The 18,028-nt window shown below is 38.1% G+C and overlaps 1 protein-coding gene and 1 pseudogene across 22 annotated transcripts in view; one reads left to right on the top strand and one right to left on the bottom strand.

The window, feature by feature from the left end:
* RALGAPA1 (Ral GTPase activating protein catalytic subunit alpha 1) overlaps positions 1-18,028 on the top strand; it is a 289,470-nt gene that overhangs the window by 46,857 nt on the left and 224,585 nt on the right. For 18 of the 22 annotated variants that reach the window (XR_013521150.1, XR_013521153.1, XR_013521148.1 and 15 more), the window contains exons 4-7: positions 1,765-1,822; positions 10,759-10,802; positions 12,509-12,686; positions 17,094-17,209. Coding sequence is in view for 13 of the 22 variants with exons in the window: in XM_035260352.3 (XP_035116243.1) it covers positions 1,765-1,822; positions 10,759-10,802; positions 12,509-12,686; positions 17,094-17,209 (396 nt within the window). In the remaining 9 variants the exon portion in view is untranslated. The remainder of the gene's footprint in view (positions 1-1,764; positions 1,823-10,758; positions 10,803-12,508; positions 12,687-17,093; positions 17,210-18,028) is intronic. The other 4 variants (XM_078334789.1, XM_078334783.1, XM_078334790.1 and 1 more) reach the window with 2 other exon arrangements.
* LOC108593461 (glutamyl-tRNA(Gln) amidotransferase subunit A, mitochondrial pseudogene) lies at positions 6,699-7,851 on the bottom strand (annotated as a pseudogene).

The following is an 18,028-nucleotide window of genomic DNA, read 5'->3' as shown; positions in this document are numbered from 1 at the left end:
TCCTTCACTTTCTAGCTTTGTAATCTAAGTGTACTGCTTAACCCATTTCTTCATTTGTTGAATGAGATAAACAAAGCCTCGTTTTGGAATAATTGCAAGGATTAATGCAAGGTATATTAACATATCATTATATAATAAAGTGCCTAGTGTTTGGCCTTTATAAGCATTCATTTAATGGTGTTCTAAATAGTAGTAAGAACAGCAATAACAATAAATACACAAAAATGTCATTGAGCAAGTGGATGAGTAAGTACTGAGAGCACTATTCAGCAGTAAGATAGCTCTTGATCAAGAGTAATCCACACAGGTATAATATTAAGGGAATTAAAAGGCAGAATTTTGAACATATTTGTGGAAAGATTTTATTAACTATTAATGGAAACCTATATTTGTTAGCTTAACTATAGGACTCCTCAAATTTTAAATCCTGCTCTCTGTCCTGGTGCAGTGGCTCACACTTGTAATCCCAGCACTTTTGGAGGCCAGGGAAGGAGGATTGCTTGAGGCCAGAAGCTTGCACAGCCTGGACAACATAATGATACTCCATCTCAATAATAAAAAAAAAATTATCTGGGCATGGCGGCACATACCTGTAGTCCTAACTATTTGGGAAGCTGAGATGAGTGGATTGCTTGAACCCATGAATTTGAGGCTGCGGTGAATTATGATCACACCACAGCACTCCAGCCAGGATAACAGAGTGAAACCCCCACCTCTTAAAAAGAATTTTGCTCTCATAGTATATCCATCATAACATCTAAGTACCTCTGGTTTCACATGATTAATTCAGTATAAATATTTGATGGGGTTCTCATGAAATCAAAATATTTTCTCTAGGATTGTCAAAATAGGAAAAACCATTAGAAGAAAGAGAAAATGTTGCAAATATTAATATCGGAAAGAATTGAAATGCATCAGTGATATCCACAATAAAGAGATTCTAGGAATTGCCAGACATAGTGTTGCATCCTGTATTCCTACCTTCTTGGGAGACTGAGGCAGGAGGATCGCTTGAGCCTGGGAGTTAAGGCTGTGGTGCACTAGGATCATGCTTCTGAATAGTCAGTGCACTCCAGCCTCTGCAACATAGCAAGACTCCATATCTAAAGGGGGAAAAAAAGAAATTCTGGAAATAGTAAAGAAGCATTTTAAATATATTATAATTAACATTTAATCATTAGGAAAAAATATATATCATTGTAAAAGATGTGTTCTATTAATTTCTTGTTTTAAGTACTGGCTTGTATTGTTTGTTGTTTTTTGAGGTTTTCAAATAGTGATCAACATGCCAGTGCTAAAATAATGTCAGTACTATCAGATTGGCTCAGGGACTATTTTGTGTTTTTTGTTTGTTTGTTTATTTATTTATTTTTTTGAGATGGAGTTTTGCTCTTGTTGCCCAGGCTGGAGTTCAATGGTGCAATCTTGGCTCGCTATAACCTCTTCCTCCTGGGTTCAGGTGATTCTCCTGCCTCAGCCTCCCTAATAGCTGTGATTACAAGTGCCCACCACCATACCTGGCTAATTTTTGTATTTTTAGTAGAGATAGGGTTTCACCAGTTGGTCAGGCTGGTCTCGAACTCCTGACCTCAGGTGATCCACCTGCCTCAGCCTCCCGAAGTTCTGGGATTACAGGCGTGAGCCACCGCACCCGGCCTACTTCGTATTTGTTATACTTAGTAAGCCCTTTAATTTTTCACATTTTTCAGAATCTGAACTCATTACTTGCTTTTATTCTTTTTTTTTCTTTATATTGATTTTTAGAAAATTTTACAGCTTCTTCCAGAAAGAATTCATCAGCGATGGCAGTTTCACAGTATTGGTAAGTAATTCAAATTTGTATTTCACATTTGAAACAAAGGATAATATATGAAAATGCTCTTTAATGGGTTGTTAGTTGAAATGAGTTAATAGTTGAAGCTTTAGTAAAAAGAAAATAAAGAATACAATAACAGACTGACAAGGAATATAAGAAAAAGTATAGATAAAGGATTTGCAGTCAAAATGCCATAGGAGGCTGGGCGCAGTGGCTCACGCCTATAATCCCAGCACTTTGGGAGGCCGAGGCAGGTGGATCACGAGGTCAAGAGATCAAGACCATCCTGGTCAACAAGGTGAAACCCCGTCTCTACTAAAAATACAAAAATTAGCTGGACATGGTGGTGCAGGCCTGTAGTCCCAGCTACTCGGGAGGCTGAGGCAGGAGAATTGCTTGAACCCAGGAGGCAGAGGTTGCGGTGAGCCGAGATAGTGCCATTGCACTCCAGTCTGGGTAACAAGAGCGAAACTTCGTCTCAAAAAAAAAAAAAAAAGCCGTAGGAGGTTTTGATCCACTGCTTCCTTTATTCTGAATACATTAACAATGATGATAAAACTATAAAACAAAAAAGCAAGATCAGCACCAAAATAAATACTTCTGTGAATCAGAAGTGGAAGAAAAATGCAAAATTCCAAATAGAATGACATTTGTGTTGTTTCTAGTTTATTTATTTATTGTTTGCTAGTTCTGTTTGTTTTATTGTGTATTCCTTTGGATTTTCTACTGTGAATGAGTACAGTTACTTTTTTATTTCGAATTGGATGTCTTTAGTTTCTTTCTTTCTTCCTTCCTTCTTTCCTTCCTTTCCTTTTTCCTTTTTCCTTTCCTTTCCTTTCCTTTTTTTCCTTTCCTTTCCTTTTTTTCCTTTCCTTTCCTTCCCTTTCCCTTTCCCTTTCCCTTTCCCTTTCCCTTTCCCTTTCCCTTTCTCTTTCCCTTTCCCTTTCCTTTCCCCTTTCCTTTCCTTTTTTCTTTCCTTCCCTTCCCTTTCCCCTTTCCCCTTTCCCCTTTCCCCTTTCCCCTTTCCTCTTTCCCCTTTCCCCTTTCCCCTTTCCCCTTTCCTTTCCTTTCTTTCCTTCCTTCCTCCTTTCTGCCTTTCCTTCTTTCCTTCTTTCTTTTGTCCCTCCAGTACAGTATTGAATAAAAGTGGCAAACAAAAGCAAACATTCTTGCATTATTCCTAATTTTGGGGAGAAAGATAATGGTCAGTGTTTCACCATTGTATATGATTTTAGCTGTGATTTTTTTTTTTGTAGATGCCTTTTATCCACTTGAAGAAGTTCTATTCCTAGTTTGTTGAGAGTTTTTAATCATGAATGTGCATTGTGGTTTGCCAAATGCTCTTTCTGCATCTATTGATGCAATCATTGTCCGTGTCATTGGTGCTTTTGTCATTTATTCTATTAATATTATGTATTTCACTAATTGATTTTCAAGGGTTAAACCAACATTCCATCCCTGAGGTAAATCCTATTTGCTTACTATTTATGGTCCTTTTTATTTGCTGCTTAGCTCAGTTTACCTGTGTGTTTATGACAAATAATGTACTGTAGTTTATTTTGTCTTGCTTTTATTTGGCTTTACTATCAAGGTAGCTATAGAAGTTTAGAAGTGGTCCCTCTTCTATTTTTTGAAAGGGTTTGTGAATGAGTGGTAACATTTTCCTCTTTAAATAGTTGATAAACTTGAAAAGCGAGGCCATTTGTACTTGGACTTTTCTTTGTGATGTTTGTAATTATTACTTCAATTTCTTGTTATAGGTTTATTCAGATTTTATGTATCTCTTTGAGTCAGTTTGATAATTTGTTTCTTTCTAGGAAGCAATTTGTTGGTAGAAAGTTGTTTGAGTTGCTCCTTAGAGTAATCCTTTTAATTCCTATAGGGTCAATAGTGATGTCCCCTTTCATTCTTTTCTTTTTCTTTTTTTTTTTTTTTTTTTTTGACATTACAGGAACTTTATTTATTCTTTAATGATTTCAACTTTTATTGTAGATTCAGGGGACACATATGCAGGTTTGTTACATGTGTATATCTCATGATGCTGAGGTTTAGGGTATGATTGATTCTGTCACCCAGGTGGTGAGCATAATACCTAATAGTTTGTTTTTCAACCCTTGGTCCTTTAGAACTTTCCAGTGTCTGTTGTTGACATTTTTATGTCCATGAGTACCCAATGTTTAGCTCCTACTTTTTTTTTTTTTTTTTTTTTTGAGATGGAGTCTTGCTTGTTGCCCAGGCTGGAGTGCAGTGGCATGATCTTGGCTCACTGCAAACTCTGCCTCCCAGGTGCAAGTGATTCTCCTGCCTCAGCTTCCCAAGTAGCTGGGATTACAGGCATGCACCACCATACCCGGCTAATTTTTGTAGTTTTAGTAGAGATGGGCTTTCACCATATTGGCCAGGCTGATCTCGAACTCCTGACCTCGTGATCCACCCGCCTCGGCCTCCCAGAGTGCTGGGATTACAGGTGTGAGCCACTGCGCCTGGCCTAGCTCCCAGTTCTAAGTGAGAATATGTGATATTTGGTCTTGTTCCTGTGTTAATTTGCTTTACAATAATGACCTCCAGCTGTATCCATGTTGCTAAATGTTGCTACTGAAGGCATGATTTCATTCTTTTTAATGGCTATATCTGCTTTCATCCCTGATTTTGGTAATTTATGTTTTCTCTCCTATTTTGTTGGCCAGTCTAATATTTGTCATATTTGTTGATGTTTTCAAAGAACGAACTTTTGGTGTCATTGATTTTCTTCACACTTTTTCTGCTTTCTATTTTCTTGTTTTCCATTTCAGTCTTTGATATTTTATTTATTTATTTATTTTTCTGTTTTTACTTTTTTGAGATGGGCTTTCCCTCTTGTTGCCCAGGCTGGAGTGCAATGGCGTGATCTCGGCTCACTGCAACCTCTGCCTCCCAGGTTCAAGTGATTCTCCTGCCTTAGCCTCCTAAGTAGCTGGGATTACAGGCACGTGCCACCATGCCTGGCTAATATTTTTTGGTGCTTTTTTTTTTTTTTTTCGTAGAGATAGTGTTTCACCATGTTGGTCAGGCTAGTCTCAAACTCCTGACCTTGTGATATGCCCACCTCAGCCTGTCAAAGTGCTGGGATTACAGGCATGAGCGACTGTGCCTGGTATATTTTTTTTTTTTAATTTTTAGAGATAGGATCTTACTCTGTCACCCTGGCTGAACTGCAGTGCCATGATTGATCGTGGCTTACTGAAGCCTTGAAATGGGCTTAAGCCATTCCCCCACCACTCAGCCTCTTAAGTAGCTGGGACCACAGGTACACACCCAGTCCTGGCTCACTTTTTAAAATTATTTTTGTGTAGAAACGGGGTTTTGCTTTGTTGCCCAGGCTGTTCTCAAATTGCTTACAGGTGTGAGCGATCATACTTGACCTCTTTTATATTTTATAAAACACTGTAGCAGGCACTTGGCATAGGCTGAAGCAGGAGGATCACTTGAGGCCAGGAGTTTGAGACCAGTTTGAGCTGAGATCACACCACTGCACTCCAGCCTGGCAACAGAGCAAGATTCCGTCTCAAAAAAAAAACAAAACAAAACAGTGATTTATTTATTTATTTATTTATTTAGAGACAGAGTCTCCCTCTGTCACCCAGGCTGGAGTGCAGTGGCATGATCTCAGCTCACTGCAACCTCCAGCTCACTGGTTCAAGTGATTCTCTTGCCTCGGCCTCCTAAGTAGCAGGGATGACAGGCATGCACCACCATGCTGGACTGATTTTTGTATTTTTAGTAGAGATGGGGTTTCAACATGTTGGTCAGCCTGGTCTCAAACTCCTGACCATATGATCCACCCACCTCAGCTTCCCAAAATGCTAGGATTACAGGCATGAGCCACCGCACTTGGCCAAGTGTTTTTATTTTTAAGTTCTTCAAATATTTGATGTTTCCACAAATTTTGTTTTCTTTGTGATTTACAACTTAATTCCTTTGTCATCAGAAAAAAATATTTTTGCATGATTTTAAAGTTATTGAGATGTTTTGTGGCCCAGAGTATTGGCTCTCTTGGAGAATGTTTCAGTGTACTTGGAAAGAATGTATATTCTATAGTCATTTAAAATATTAAATTTAGTTTTCAGTATGGTATTCAATAAAAATGAATTAATGTATGGCAATTATGTGATTATTGAAGAACAAGAAAGGACTTTAATGAATAAATGGAATTTTATACAATATTCATGGGAAATAAACTTGACAGTATAAAGACAACAATTTTTTAAAAATTTGCACTATGTATTTATCCCTACCTTATTAGAGAGACAGAGACTAACTTTTCATTTTCAAGGACTAACGAACAGTCATCCATAAGTTCTTGAAGTTGAATAACAGGAAACTTGTTTTTCAAACCATTTGGCTACTGTAAGAAGCTGCTGATCACAAAATGCACATCCAATAAACTGCAGTCCTGTTGGCAACCTTTGGTTTGACAGTGCAACAGGGATACTCACTGCTGGCGGTCCTGCCATGTTTCCAGCCTGTGTAAAAATATCATCCTGGGCACTTCTTGTTCTGTTGTCTTCTTGGATGAACTCCAAGTATGGTACTGCCTCACTCAAGGTGGTGGGAGTTAGCATACTCCAGAATTAAAAGCATTCATAAAATCACTAGCAATGAGACATGTCACTTTCTATGCTTTGATGAAATAATTTTTCTTTTATTATTATTTTTTTTTTTTAGAAATGGGGTCTCGCTGTGTTGCCCAGGCTGGAGTGCAGTCGCTATTCACAGGCGTGATCCCACTACTGATCAGCACGGGAGTTTTGACCTGCTCTGTTTCTGACCTGGGCCAGTTCACCCCTGCTTAGTCAACCTGGTGGTCCCCTTCTCCCAGGAGGTCACCATATTGATGCCGAACTTAGTGCGGCCACCCGATTGGCATAGCGCAGTACAGCCCAGAACCCCTGGCCTCAGGACATCCTCCCACTTCAGCCTCCTGAGTAGTTGGGACTACAGGCACGCACCATGACACCTGGTCATACTTTTCTTTTAATAAGAAAAGATTTCCCAAGAGAATTCTTCCTCTTACCAAATGATTGAACCTTTCTCATCTGGTGGCAGCATGCATGGCTGCAGTAGGCACATCAGTGTCACATTTGTGACCATATTGTAGCCCATCAAATCTTGCTATATTTGATGCTGCTTTCGATGTGCACAATACATGGTAGCAGTCAATTGAATAACTGGTGTGAGGAAAGGATACTTCAGTTATTTTGGCCCCTTCAGACTCAAAGAGGTCAGCAGCTTTGGACCAAAGAGACTGTACTTCACTTGATAATTCTGGTATAAGATATTCCTTTGGAATTCCTATACATAGTTTGCTGACATCTGTCAAACTGGGAAGCCAGAATGGTTTAACAGAATCCTATACTGTGGTAGAATCCGTAGGGTCATGTCCAGCAGTACACCCAACACAATTGCTGCATCATCCACCCATCTGGTTAAGATTCCTTGCACATCTATCAAATTCTTCAGGGGAATGAGACCATGATGGGAAACTAAGCCATAGCTTGATTTGAAACCAGGAAGCCTACAGTGGGCAGCAGGATTTCTGGTCAATCCTCCTGTATCTGATCCTAAAGCCTCATAGCATGTGGATGCTGATATGGCACCTGCACTCCCACCTGAACTTCCTCCAGTTATCAGCCAGTCTGAATCTTCATTCTCAAAGTGGAGATTTTGCTTCCTCTTTTCTCTATATTGTTTTGAATAATTCCAGGGATTTTTAACTAGTCCAAATACACCATCTGCTTTTGTAGATCCCATAGCAAACTCATCAAAATTTCTTTTTCCATTAGTAGAGCTCCCTGATCCAACAACTTCTGAAATACTGTAGCATTACCTTTTAGCATATTTGATGTACATGTAAGACTATAATTTTTGGCTGGGTGCAGTGGCTCATTCCTGTAATCCCAGCTCTTTCTGGGATTCCTGTAATCTTGTAATCCCAGAGAGGCTAAGGTGGGTGGATCACTTGAACCCAGGTGTTTTGAGACAAGCCCAAGTAACATGGCAGTACTGCAACTCTACAAAAAAGTACAAAAATGAGCTGGGTGTGGTAGTGTGCACCTGTGTTTCCAGCTGCTTGGGAGGTGAGAGGATCACTTGGACCAAGAGGTTGAGGCTGCAGTGAGCTATGATTGTGCAACTGCACTCCAGTCTGGGTGACAGAGCAAGACCTTGTCTCACACAAATAAATTTGTTAAGTATATATATAAAATATTAATATCACATTTTTAATTAAATGTTAAATATGTATACCATGTCTATCAAATATATATCATATATATCAAATATACATATATGCACACACACACGTAACAAATTCTTAACATTCCTGTAGGGATTTAAAAATGTAGCCTAAAAATTTATGTAAAATAAAAGCCAAAGCAGTTTGGAAGAATAATAAGTCGGGCCAAGAGGATATTGTTGTTGGCTATTTTCATGCCCGATAATAGGATATCTTACAAAGTTATACTAATAAAGACACTGTTACTGATGTAGGGAGGGACAAGTAAATGAATGAAAAGAACGTGGAGATCAGCCAAAGACCTAAGCTTATGTATGGAAACTTGAAATATGATTGAGATGGCATTTTAGTTCATTTGAACATCAGAAACCCTGAAATAGTGCTATACTTGGTTTTCCATTTGCAAAAAAACAAATTCTGTTTCGCTTACAAGGAAATAAGTTTCTGATAGATTTTAGGACCTACATGTGGAAAGCAACACTTTAAAACTTTTTGAAGAGAATATTTGGTTTATAATCTTAATGTAAGGATTTCTTTAGATACAGAACACATAAGAAAGAAAAACATTGGCAAATTGATTATATTAAAATTTAAGGCCAGGCATGGTGTCTCATGCCTGTAATCTTAGCACTTTGGGAGGCCAAGGTGGGCAGATCACTTGAGCTCAGGGGTTTGAGACCAGCCTGGGCAACATGACAAAACCCTATTCTATAAAAAATATAAAAATTAGTCAGGTACAGTGGCATGTGCCTTTATTCCCAGCTCTCCAGGGACTAAGGTGAGAGGATTACTTGAGCTCAGGAGGTCAAGGCTGCAGTGAGCTGTGATTATGCCACCGCACTCTAGCCTGGGTAACAGAGTGAGACTCTGTCTCAAAAAAAAAAAAAAAATTAAACCTTACCTGCATCAGAAGATACCACCTCCCCACCCAGCAAAAACAATTGAATTGTTTGGGAGAATATATCTTCAACTCATAGAATCAGATACAGAATTAGTAATATAGAAATAACTCCTCATATTTAAAAAAAAAAAAAAAAAAGGAAGAAGAGGGTCAGGTGTAGTGGCCCATACCTATAATCCCAGCACTTTTGGAGGCCGAGGTGGGAGAATCACTTGGGGCCAGGAGTTCAAGACCAGCCTGGGTAACATAATGAGGCCGTATTTCTATAAAAAATGCAAAAATTAGCCACGTCTGGTGGTGCACATCTGTAGTCCCAGCTACTCAGGCGGCTGAGGTTGAAGGATCACTTGAACCCAGGAGTTTGAGTCTGCAGTGATCTGTGATTGTGCCTGGACTCCAGCCTGGACAACAGAGTGAGACCCCGTCTCTTTAAAAAAAAAGAAACGGACAACCAAATTGAAAATTGTACAAAGGATAAAACAGGCAAACCTTGAATGGCCAAATGAAAAGATGTTCAGTGTCACTAGGAAATATCAAATGAAAGCAACATTAAGATAGTTAACATTCATCAGATTATCAAATATCAGAGCATCTGTCAATGTTTTGTGTTTCCAACAATGTGGTACTAGAACCCTCTCATGGACTGCTGGTAGTACTGTTAATTGTCACAACTACTTTGGAGAGAATTATTTAATATTTAGTAAAGCTGAAAGTAATATTCCTATTTATATACCCCATTCCTATTTTATTCCTATTTATATATCTGAGTTTCTGGAAAAACTCAGGTATACAGGGAATCATGAACAAGATCTATTTATAATAGTACTCTTGAAATAGCAAAAATTTGAAAACAAATGTCTTAATATAAAGAAGATAAATAAATTTTGGTATGTTCATACTGTGGAATAATCATCTCTTAAAATGAATTAAATATAGTTACATAGATAATTACAGAGAAATTTTTTAAGCTAATGTTGAATATGAAAACTTGTAAATGACTATTTAAAAAATAAATGACTTGTATGATACAGTGTTTATTATTTTTTATGGATTTATAAATGTGTAGTAATAATATAAAAATATTTTTGGAAATAATTAATACCAAAGCCTTGATAATGGTTTCCTCTGTGGAAGAAAGGAACAGTATGATTTGGGCTTCAGCGATACCTGTACAGTTAAGTAAAACATTGGAGATAATGCAAGTAAGTGAAACAAACATGGAACTATGTGTAGGTTTATTCAAACTAAATGGTGGGCCTCTACAGGTTTGTTCATGTTATTTTCAGTATTTTAGTGTAGGTTTGAAATATATCATAATTTAAAAGAAAAAAGGAAATATTAACGACTTTTGAAACTTAGAAAATTAAATAATGGAAATATTTGTTAGGAAATACTACAATTATGGATGTTCATGTGGTTAATGAAAATTTTCTGCACTGGATTTCATTTGGATAGTGATAAAGTATTTTATTGTATTCTTAGTCTAATTAAGAGATTTATAATAGATTGTTGTGTTAAATGCAATTTTGGAGCTAGGTTTTGTTAATAAAATAAATCATGTTTAATTGCAATAAAGCATGTTTTGAAAAGGTGATTCTTTTTATATGCCCTTCTGGTCCCAAGTATGGCCGGAAGGATACAAAGATCACCAAGAATAATTTGGAGGTTGCCAAGGACTTATTTAAAAGTGTTTTCAAGTCCGACCGAGAACTCTGACATTTACAAATAGATAAGATGTGAATATTTAAAATCACATTTTCTTTTCAGGATTGATTTTAAAGAAACTGCTTCACACAGGAAACTCCTTAAAGGTATTAATGTATTTATTTTCTATGACTTTAAAAATACTGAGTAGAACATACATACTACCTGTTACACTTTTCCTACCCAAACTTTTTTCTGAAGATCTTTGAATTATTATTTAATTGAAGTGAATTTAATTAAAATGTAGCAAGAGGCTGGGCATGGTGGGTCATGCCTGTAATCCCTACACTTTGGAAGGCTAAGGTGGGTGGATCACGTGAGGCCAGGAGTTCAAGACCAGCCTGGCCACCGTGGTGAAACCCGCTATCTACTGAAAATACAAAAATTAGCCTGCTGCAGTGGCATGCACCTGTACTCCCAGCTACTTGGGAGCCTGAGACAGGAGAATTACTTGAACCCTGGAGCCAGAGGTTGCAGTGAGCTGAGACCACGCCACTGCATTCCAGCCTGGGCGACAGAGTAAGACCCTATCTCAAAAAAAAAAAAAATGTAGCAAGGGTTAGTTTGACAATCCATTCTAGGTTGACCAAAGCCATTGAAAAACTGTTGTACTTTGCCACTCAGTCGACTCATTCACCAGAAATCTTTCCTCTTTATGGTCCCAAGAAGAAAAACATTATTTAGTCATTCAACAGGTTATTCTTCATTCTACCATATTAGATATAGAGGAAAGTAGGGGATACACACACACACACACACACACACACACACACACACACACTGTTTTGTTTCTTTTTCATTGTGCCGTTTTGCTGTGGTAAGAGAAGCTGCGCATTCCAAAAATATCTTGTTGTAGGTTAGGTAAAATAACGTTATTACAGGTGCTTTTGGCATCGTGGCTTTGGTATAAAAGTACAAAGAAATAAGCCTTCCTGTAGCTTTTCTCCTGTTAACTGGCTGAACCATGAAAGTGTCAACAGTTGAATACCTTTGACAGTGGCCATTAACAAGCTCTGGTAGGGTCATTTCCAAAACTATCAGTAAGGTTAGATTAATGGAAAACTTAGTGTTTTGTTTATCAGAGATTGAATTTTTCTGTATTTCTCTTTTACTGTTTTCCTGCTGGGAGAGCATTTATTAATCAATTAAAATATTAATGTCTTCTATGTACAAGGTGTTGGTTTAGGTGCTTTGATAGAGTAGTTGAACAAAGTTGTTATCTTGGAGCTTAGAATCAAATAATAAGTAAAAGATAATGTCAGAGAGCTTTTAAATAAATTTTAATCAAATAATTTAATTTTTTAATAATTTCAACTTAATAATTTTAACAATTTTCGAGCTTTTCAGGGCAAGAACCTTGAATTTACAGTGTTCCAGGATCCCCATAACCATTCTTCCTTTTACCAAACTCATTCTCACCACCAACAGTCATTGTTCTCTCTCTTCTTGCTTCTTGGATTAGACTGGTGGTGATGGGAGGTAGGTAAGGAGGGAATTAGACAAGAAGGAAATGATTTTCTGATTTTTATAAATGGAAAGTATAAAACAAAAATGTCTTTAAATAGCTAGAGACCTAGTTCATTCTATGCTTGTTAAAAATCCGTGCATTTGTATTTCTAAATAATGATTTCAGTGGATGCTATTGGTATATCTGTCTTCCTCCTCCTCCTCCTCAACTTCCCCTTCCTTCCCTGCCCTGTCTCTCCAAAGTATCATTCTGTAGTCATCATCTAGAGAACTTTGATTTTTAAAGGAAGAAAATATTTCCATTATAAACAAAAATACTCTCTGTTTTCATTTTACTTTATTTTAGATTAGGCGGGAAGGTGTTCGTCTTTTCTTACTGTGGTTGCAAGCTCTTCAGAATAACTGTAGCAAAGAACAGCTCTGGATGTTTTCATGCTTAATCCCTGGATTTTCAGCACCACAGTCTGAACATGGACCTCGAACTTTAGATAATCTCATTAATCCTCCACTCAACCTTCAAGAAAGTAAGATTCATGGATGTTATCCATCAATATGTTTAAGTTTTCTATGAAGTCTCTTAGTGTATTTTTTTAAATGTCTGTACATTTGTTAACTGGGTAACCCAAGGCAATGTATTAAAACATAACTCGTATTATTCTTCAGGTATGGTGAGGCCAGCAGATCAAAAAAGCTGGGGAAAATAGTTTGTTATTCATAGTTCCCAAGAGGAAAGGGCTTGCCATGCCACAGGAGCTACATGGGGAAGCCCCAGAGTTGTTCAGAAGGCAGAGGGAACAGGGAAAAACATGGGCAAAAGTCTGTATTATGATTTCTTTTTTTATTTTTTGAGACGGAGTTTCACTCTTGTTACCCAGGCTGGAGTGCAATGGCGTGATCTCGGCTCACCGCAACCTCTGCCTCCTGGATTCAGGCAATTCTCCTGCCTCAGCCTCCTGAGTAGCTGGGATTACAGGCACGTGCCACCATGCCCAGCTAATTTTTCGTATTTTTAGTAGAGACGGGGTTTCACCATGTTGACCAGGATGGTCTCGATCTCTTGACCTCGTGATCCACCCGCCTCGGCCTCCCAAAGTGCTGGGATTACAGGCGTGAGCCACCGCACCCAGCCCTGTATTATGATTTCTTTGGGAAGAAACAAGCAACCCAGCGTAAGCAAGTTTAGGATTAGCTGGTTTGAATAAATCCAGTGGGCTCTAGGGCATAGAGTTGTCCCTAGTTGTCTGGTACCCAACCCTTTTGTAATTAGTACAGAGGAATGAATAGTCACCCTGAATGTTAGTGTAGAGGATGTGGTAGGGGTGTGGGCTCTGAAGTGGTTGGTTTGAATATGAAAAGGCATGCTCACAGGCTAGTCACTTACTGTCTCTAGGAACTGGCTAGCCCTGGGATGGACATACTCTCTCTAGAGTCAGTAAGGCCCCAGAGGTATAAGCATCAAAAACCTAGGGTTTAACATTTTTCATTAATTACTATTACATATCATCTTGTATCCTGGAGTTAATTTGGATGTACATGGAAGTACAAGTGTGTTTTACTTTGTCCATTAGATGACTGTGAAAATGTAATATGTCAATTTAATTTTTAGAAATAAATTTTTTTTTTTTTTTGTTAGAGACAGGGTTTCACCATGTTGGCCAGGCTGGTCTTGAACTCCTGACCTTGGGTGATCCACCCGCCTCAGCCTCCCAAAGTGCTGGGATTACAGGCATGAGCCACCATACCTGGCCTATGAATAAATTTTTGTAAATAGTATTGCTATTTACAAATTTGTAATTTCAGTAATGTTTAATTTTTGCTTTCATTTATTAGTGAGTCTTTGTGCTTTTTACCTTAAATTTTTCTAATATTATTATTATTATTTTTTGAGCCAGAATCTCACTCTGTCGCCCAGGCTGGAGTGCATTGTTGTGATCCTGGCCCACTGCAACCTTCGCTTCCCGGGTTCAAGCAATTCTTCTGCGTCAGACTCCCAAGTAGCTGGGACTACAGATGTGCACCACCATGCCCAGCTAGTTTTCTTGTATATTTAATAGAGATGGGGTTTTGCAATGTTGGCCAGGCTGGTCTCGAACTCCTGACCTCAGGTAATCTGCCCGCCTCGGCCTCCCAAAGTGCTGGGATTACAGACATGAGCCACTGCACCTGGCCATTTTCTTTTTTTGTGTTTTTTTCTTTCTTTTTTTTTTTTTTTGTTCCTCAGCTGGAACAAATTTTTCTAATTTTCTAATTTTTTTTTTTTTTACTTCTTTAATTCTCTTCTTTGTGCTTTGTGTATGAGTCCTGTTATTTAAATAACTTAAAGTGATTTTTTTTTTATTCTTTCATGAGCAAACATTGTCCTATACGGTGCAACATTGGTCAGCGAGGGCTGCAGTAACCAGACTGGGTGACTTAAATAACAAAACTTACTTTTCTCACAGTTGGATAAGGATACCAGTTCTATCCAATTGGGCCAATTCACATAACCTCATGTTACTTTACCTCCTTAAAGGCCCTGTCTCCAAGTACAATCACATTGGAGGTTAGGGTTACAACATAGGAATTTTGAGAATACACAGTTCAATCCAGAACAAGTACTCTGTTGGATACTACATCTTATTTGTAATTTTTATTTCTATGAATACAGGTTTTGTGGTAAAGCAAAACTATACTTGTAGAACAAAATGTTAGAAACATTACCAAGCTGGCATAAAATTTATTAATGAGCCAGTTCAAGTAGGCTACGTATGCCTACTTATTTACATTATATGTCATTTTGAAGTATTTAATAGATTTTTTTTGTGTGTGAGTGACATGGGGTCCTGCTTTGTTGCCTGTGCTGTAGTGCAGTCCCATGATCAGCTCATTGTGACCTCAAACTCTTGGGCTCAAGTGATCCTCCTGCCTCAGTCTTCCAATAGCTGGGACCAAATGCACATGCCACCATTCCTGGCTTATTTTAACATTTTTTGTAGAGATGGGGTCTCTGCTATGTTGCCTGGCTGGTCTTAAACTCCTCAGGTCAGGCAGTCCTCCCCACATGACCTCCCAGAATGTTGTGATTACAGGTGTCAGCCCTTAGGTTCAGCCTACTTAACAGATGTTCTATAAGCATTTTTTCCTCTGCCTCTCTATAACCCTGTCAGCATAGGTTTTCTTTCATTCCTCTTTTTTAGAGTAACGTCTTAAAGCTATGTTGCCCAGATTAGAGCATAGTGGGTATTCACAGGTGCAATCATAATGCACTCTTGAGCTCAAGCAACCCTCAAGCCTCAGCCTTCCTGAATAGCTGAGACTACAGGTGCATACCCCACACACACTGTTTCATCAGTGTTTTTGTGGGTGACTTTTAAAATAGTTATTATACATTTTAAATTCATTTGTGACTGACTTCTGCCTCTTCTCTTTTCAAGAATAGAAGTTTTGCTTTTTAGTCTATAAGATGTGGAAAATATGGAGTCTCTGTATACTCCCCAGCAGAGACTAAGACGTCTTTATGGGAAGAGTGGGTTTTAAGAGGATTTTTATAGCCTCACAAAATAAAGCATTCATGTGTGTTCTTCTGCATGAGGATAGTAGTCCAAGAAGTCCAGAGTACAGATAATAAAGTTTGTATTTTTTTTTTTTTTTTGAGACAGAGCCTTGCTCTCTTGCCCAGGCTGGAGTGCAGTGGCGCAATCTGGCTCACTGCCACCTCCACCTCCTGATTTAAATGATTCTTGTGCCTGAGCCTCCAAAGCAGCTGGGATTACAGGCTTGTGCCACCAGGTCAGGCTAACTTTTTGCATTTTTAATAGAGATGGGGTTTCACCATGTTGGCCAGGCTGGTCTCAAACTCCTGACCTCAGGTGAGCTACCCACCTCAGCCTCCCAAAGTGCTGAGATTACAGGCATGAGCCACCACCCAGCCTAAAGTTTGTCTTTTTAAAGAATAATTTTTAAAAATTAATGATAGAATAACATACCATGTATTATTTAAGAACTGAAATCTACCTCTATTGTGAGCTTACTTGTTAGTTGATACTTACTGAGAGTCAGGTTTAGGGACCTATATGTATATGTTCACCAGGTACTAATTGTGCAGCTTAGGAAATATTTAAGAACATTCAGCTAGTTGTAGGTTGACTTTCTTGCATTCACATTTGTTATAATGAATTTTTTTGAACATCTGAAAGGTAAAAAATATAAAACTTTCTTATTTTGTAAGTGTTGACCGATTGGTACTTTGATAAATAAGTGCATTATTACTAATGTGTATCATCTTATGGAATTTTTGTAATGGGCTCTCTTCATGTGAATTTAAAATGACCAGAAGTTCTTTCTCTACTGAGATGTTACATACATGTAATTACTGTGTTTTTTGTCCATCCCTTTTGTCACATTCTCTCAATCAAGGGTTCACAAAACAGCTGATTATTAAAATTTGTGGTTGGGCCTGGTGGCTCACACCTATAATCCTAGCACTTTGGGAGGCTGAAGTGCACAGATCACCTGAGGTCAGGAGTTCGAGACCAGCCTGGACAACATGGTGAAACCCTGTCTCTACTAAAAATACAAAAAATTAGCTGGGCATGGTGGCAGGCACCTGTAATACCAGCTACTCGGGAGGCTGAGACAGGAGAATCACTTGAACCTGGGAGGTGCAGGTTGCAGTTAGCCGATATCATGCCATTGCATTCCAGCCTGGTTAACAGAGTGAGACTCTGCTTCAATCAATCAATCAATCAATCAATCAATAAAAATTAAACAAAATGTGTGGTTGTTCTGATAAACTATCAGGAATAATCTCAGATTTATTTCAAGGTTCAGTCATTAGAAAGTTTTCAAGCAATTTTCAGTGCATACACATTTTGCAGTTAAATTTTATTTGATTATATTATTATTTTATTAAATTTGTTTTATAACTATAGTATTCTTTTGTCTTTGGGTAGCTCAAGTCACTATAGAAGAAATCACTCCTCTTGTCCCCCCGCAATCAGGAGATAAAGGGCAAGAAGATCTCACAAGCTATTTTCTTGAAGCACTTCTAAAATATATAGTGATTCAGGTATTTGTTATCTTCTTTGATATCACACTCCTTACTATCCTGTGTGAGTGATTCCTTTCTCTCTCTTTTACCATTATTCTGTCATAGTAGATATTTGCTTATTTTCTTTTTGTTGAAGAGGTTGGAGGGGAAGGTTAACGGCTTCCTTTTAATTAGTTTTAGCCTTTAGGTTTTACAAGTGTAATCAACCAAGTGATGGTGATAGGTGATAGTTCCTACACTTCTTATGTAAACTCAAATTTTAGACTCTTCTTTGAAGTAAAATAGACTCTTCACTGTTTACAAGGGTATTCCTGACTTACAAAAATTCTCTTCATGTTTTTTTCCTGTATCCCTCTATTCATCCTTGGCTGCCACAATAAAAAAGACAGAAACCACAAGGGCATGTTTTTCTTGCATCTGTAGTGGAAATGAGCAGCAGACTGTAACTGCTCCAGGTCTGCCATGTAATAGATGCATATATTTGCTTATTTTCTTGACAAAGGAGTGACAAATTTTTACTATTGAAAATACGTTAATATCTCTTTCTCAGATAAAATCATTGGAGGGATGATGACACTCTTAGAAAGGGATCTAGAGAGAGACATTTTTGTGTATACCTTCTTATGTGAGACAGTTGGGCCTATTTTCTAATCCTTTCATTTGTGATCAGCAGTGATGCTTCGGATGAAAAGCTGGTAACTGTTTGATTTAGGAATCAATCTGTCAGTATGTAACAACTAAGGAGGTGGGCTGCAGGATAGCCATTGGAGAGAAGTTTAATTTACACTTAAACCTGTTTGTGCCTTTTGAATTTTTAGGTGCATGTATTTTGCAAAG

This window comes from Callithrix jacchus, chromosome 8 (assembly GCF_049354715.1).
Source record: "Callithrix jacchus isolate 240 chromosome 8, calJac240_pri, whole genome shotgun sequence".
NCBI classification, from domain to species: Eukaryota; Metazoa; Chordata; class Mammalia; order Primates; family Cebidae; genus Callithrix; species Callithrix jacchus.
This window is presented reverse-complemented; position numbering and strand designations above follow the sequence as displayed.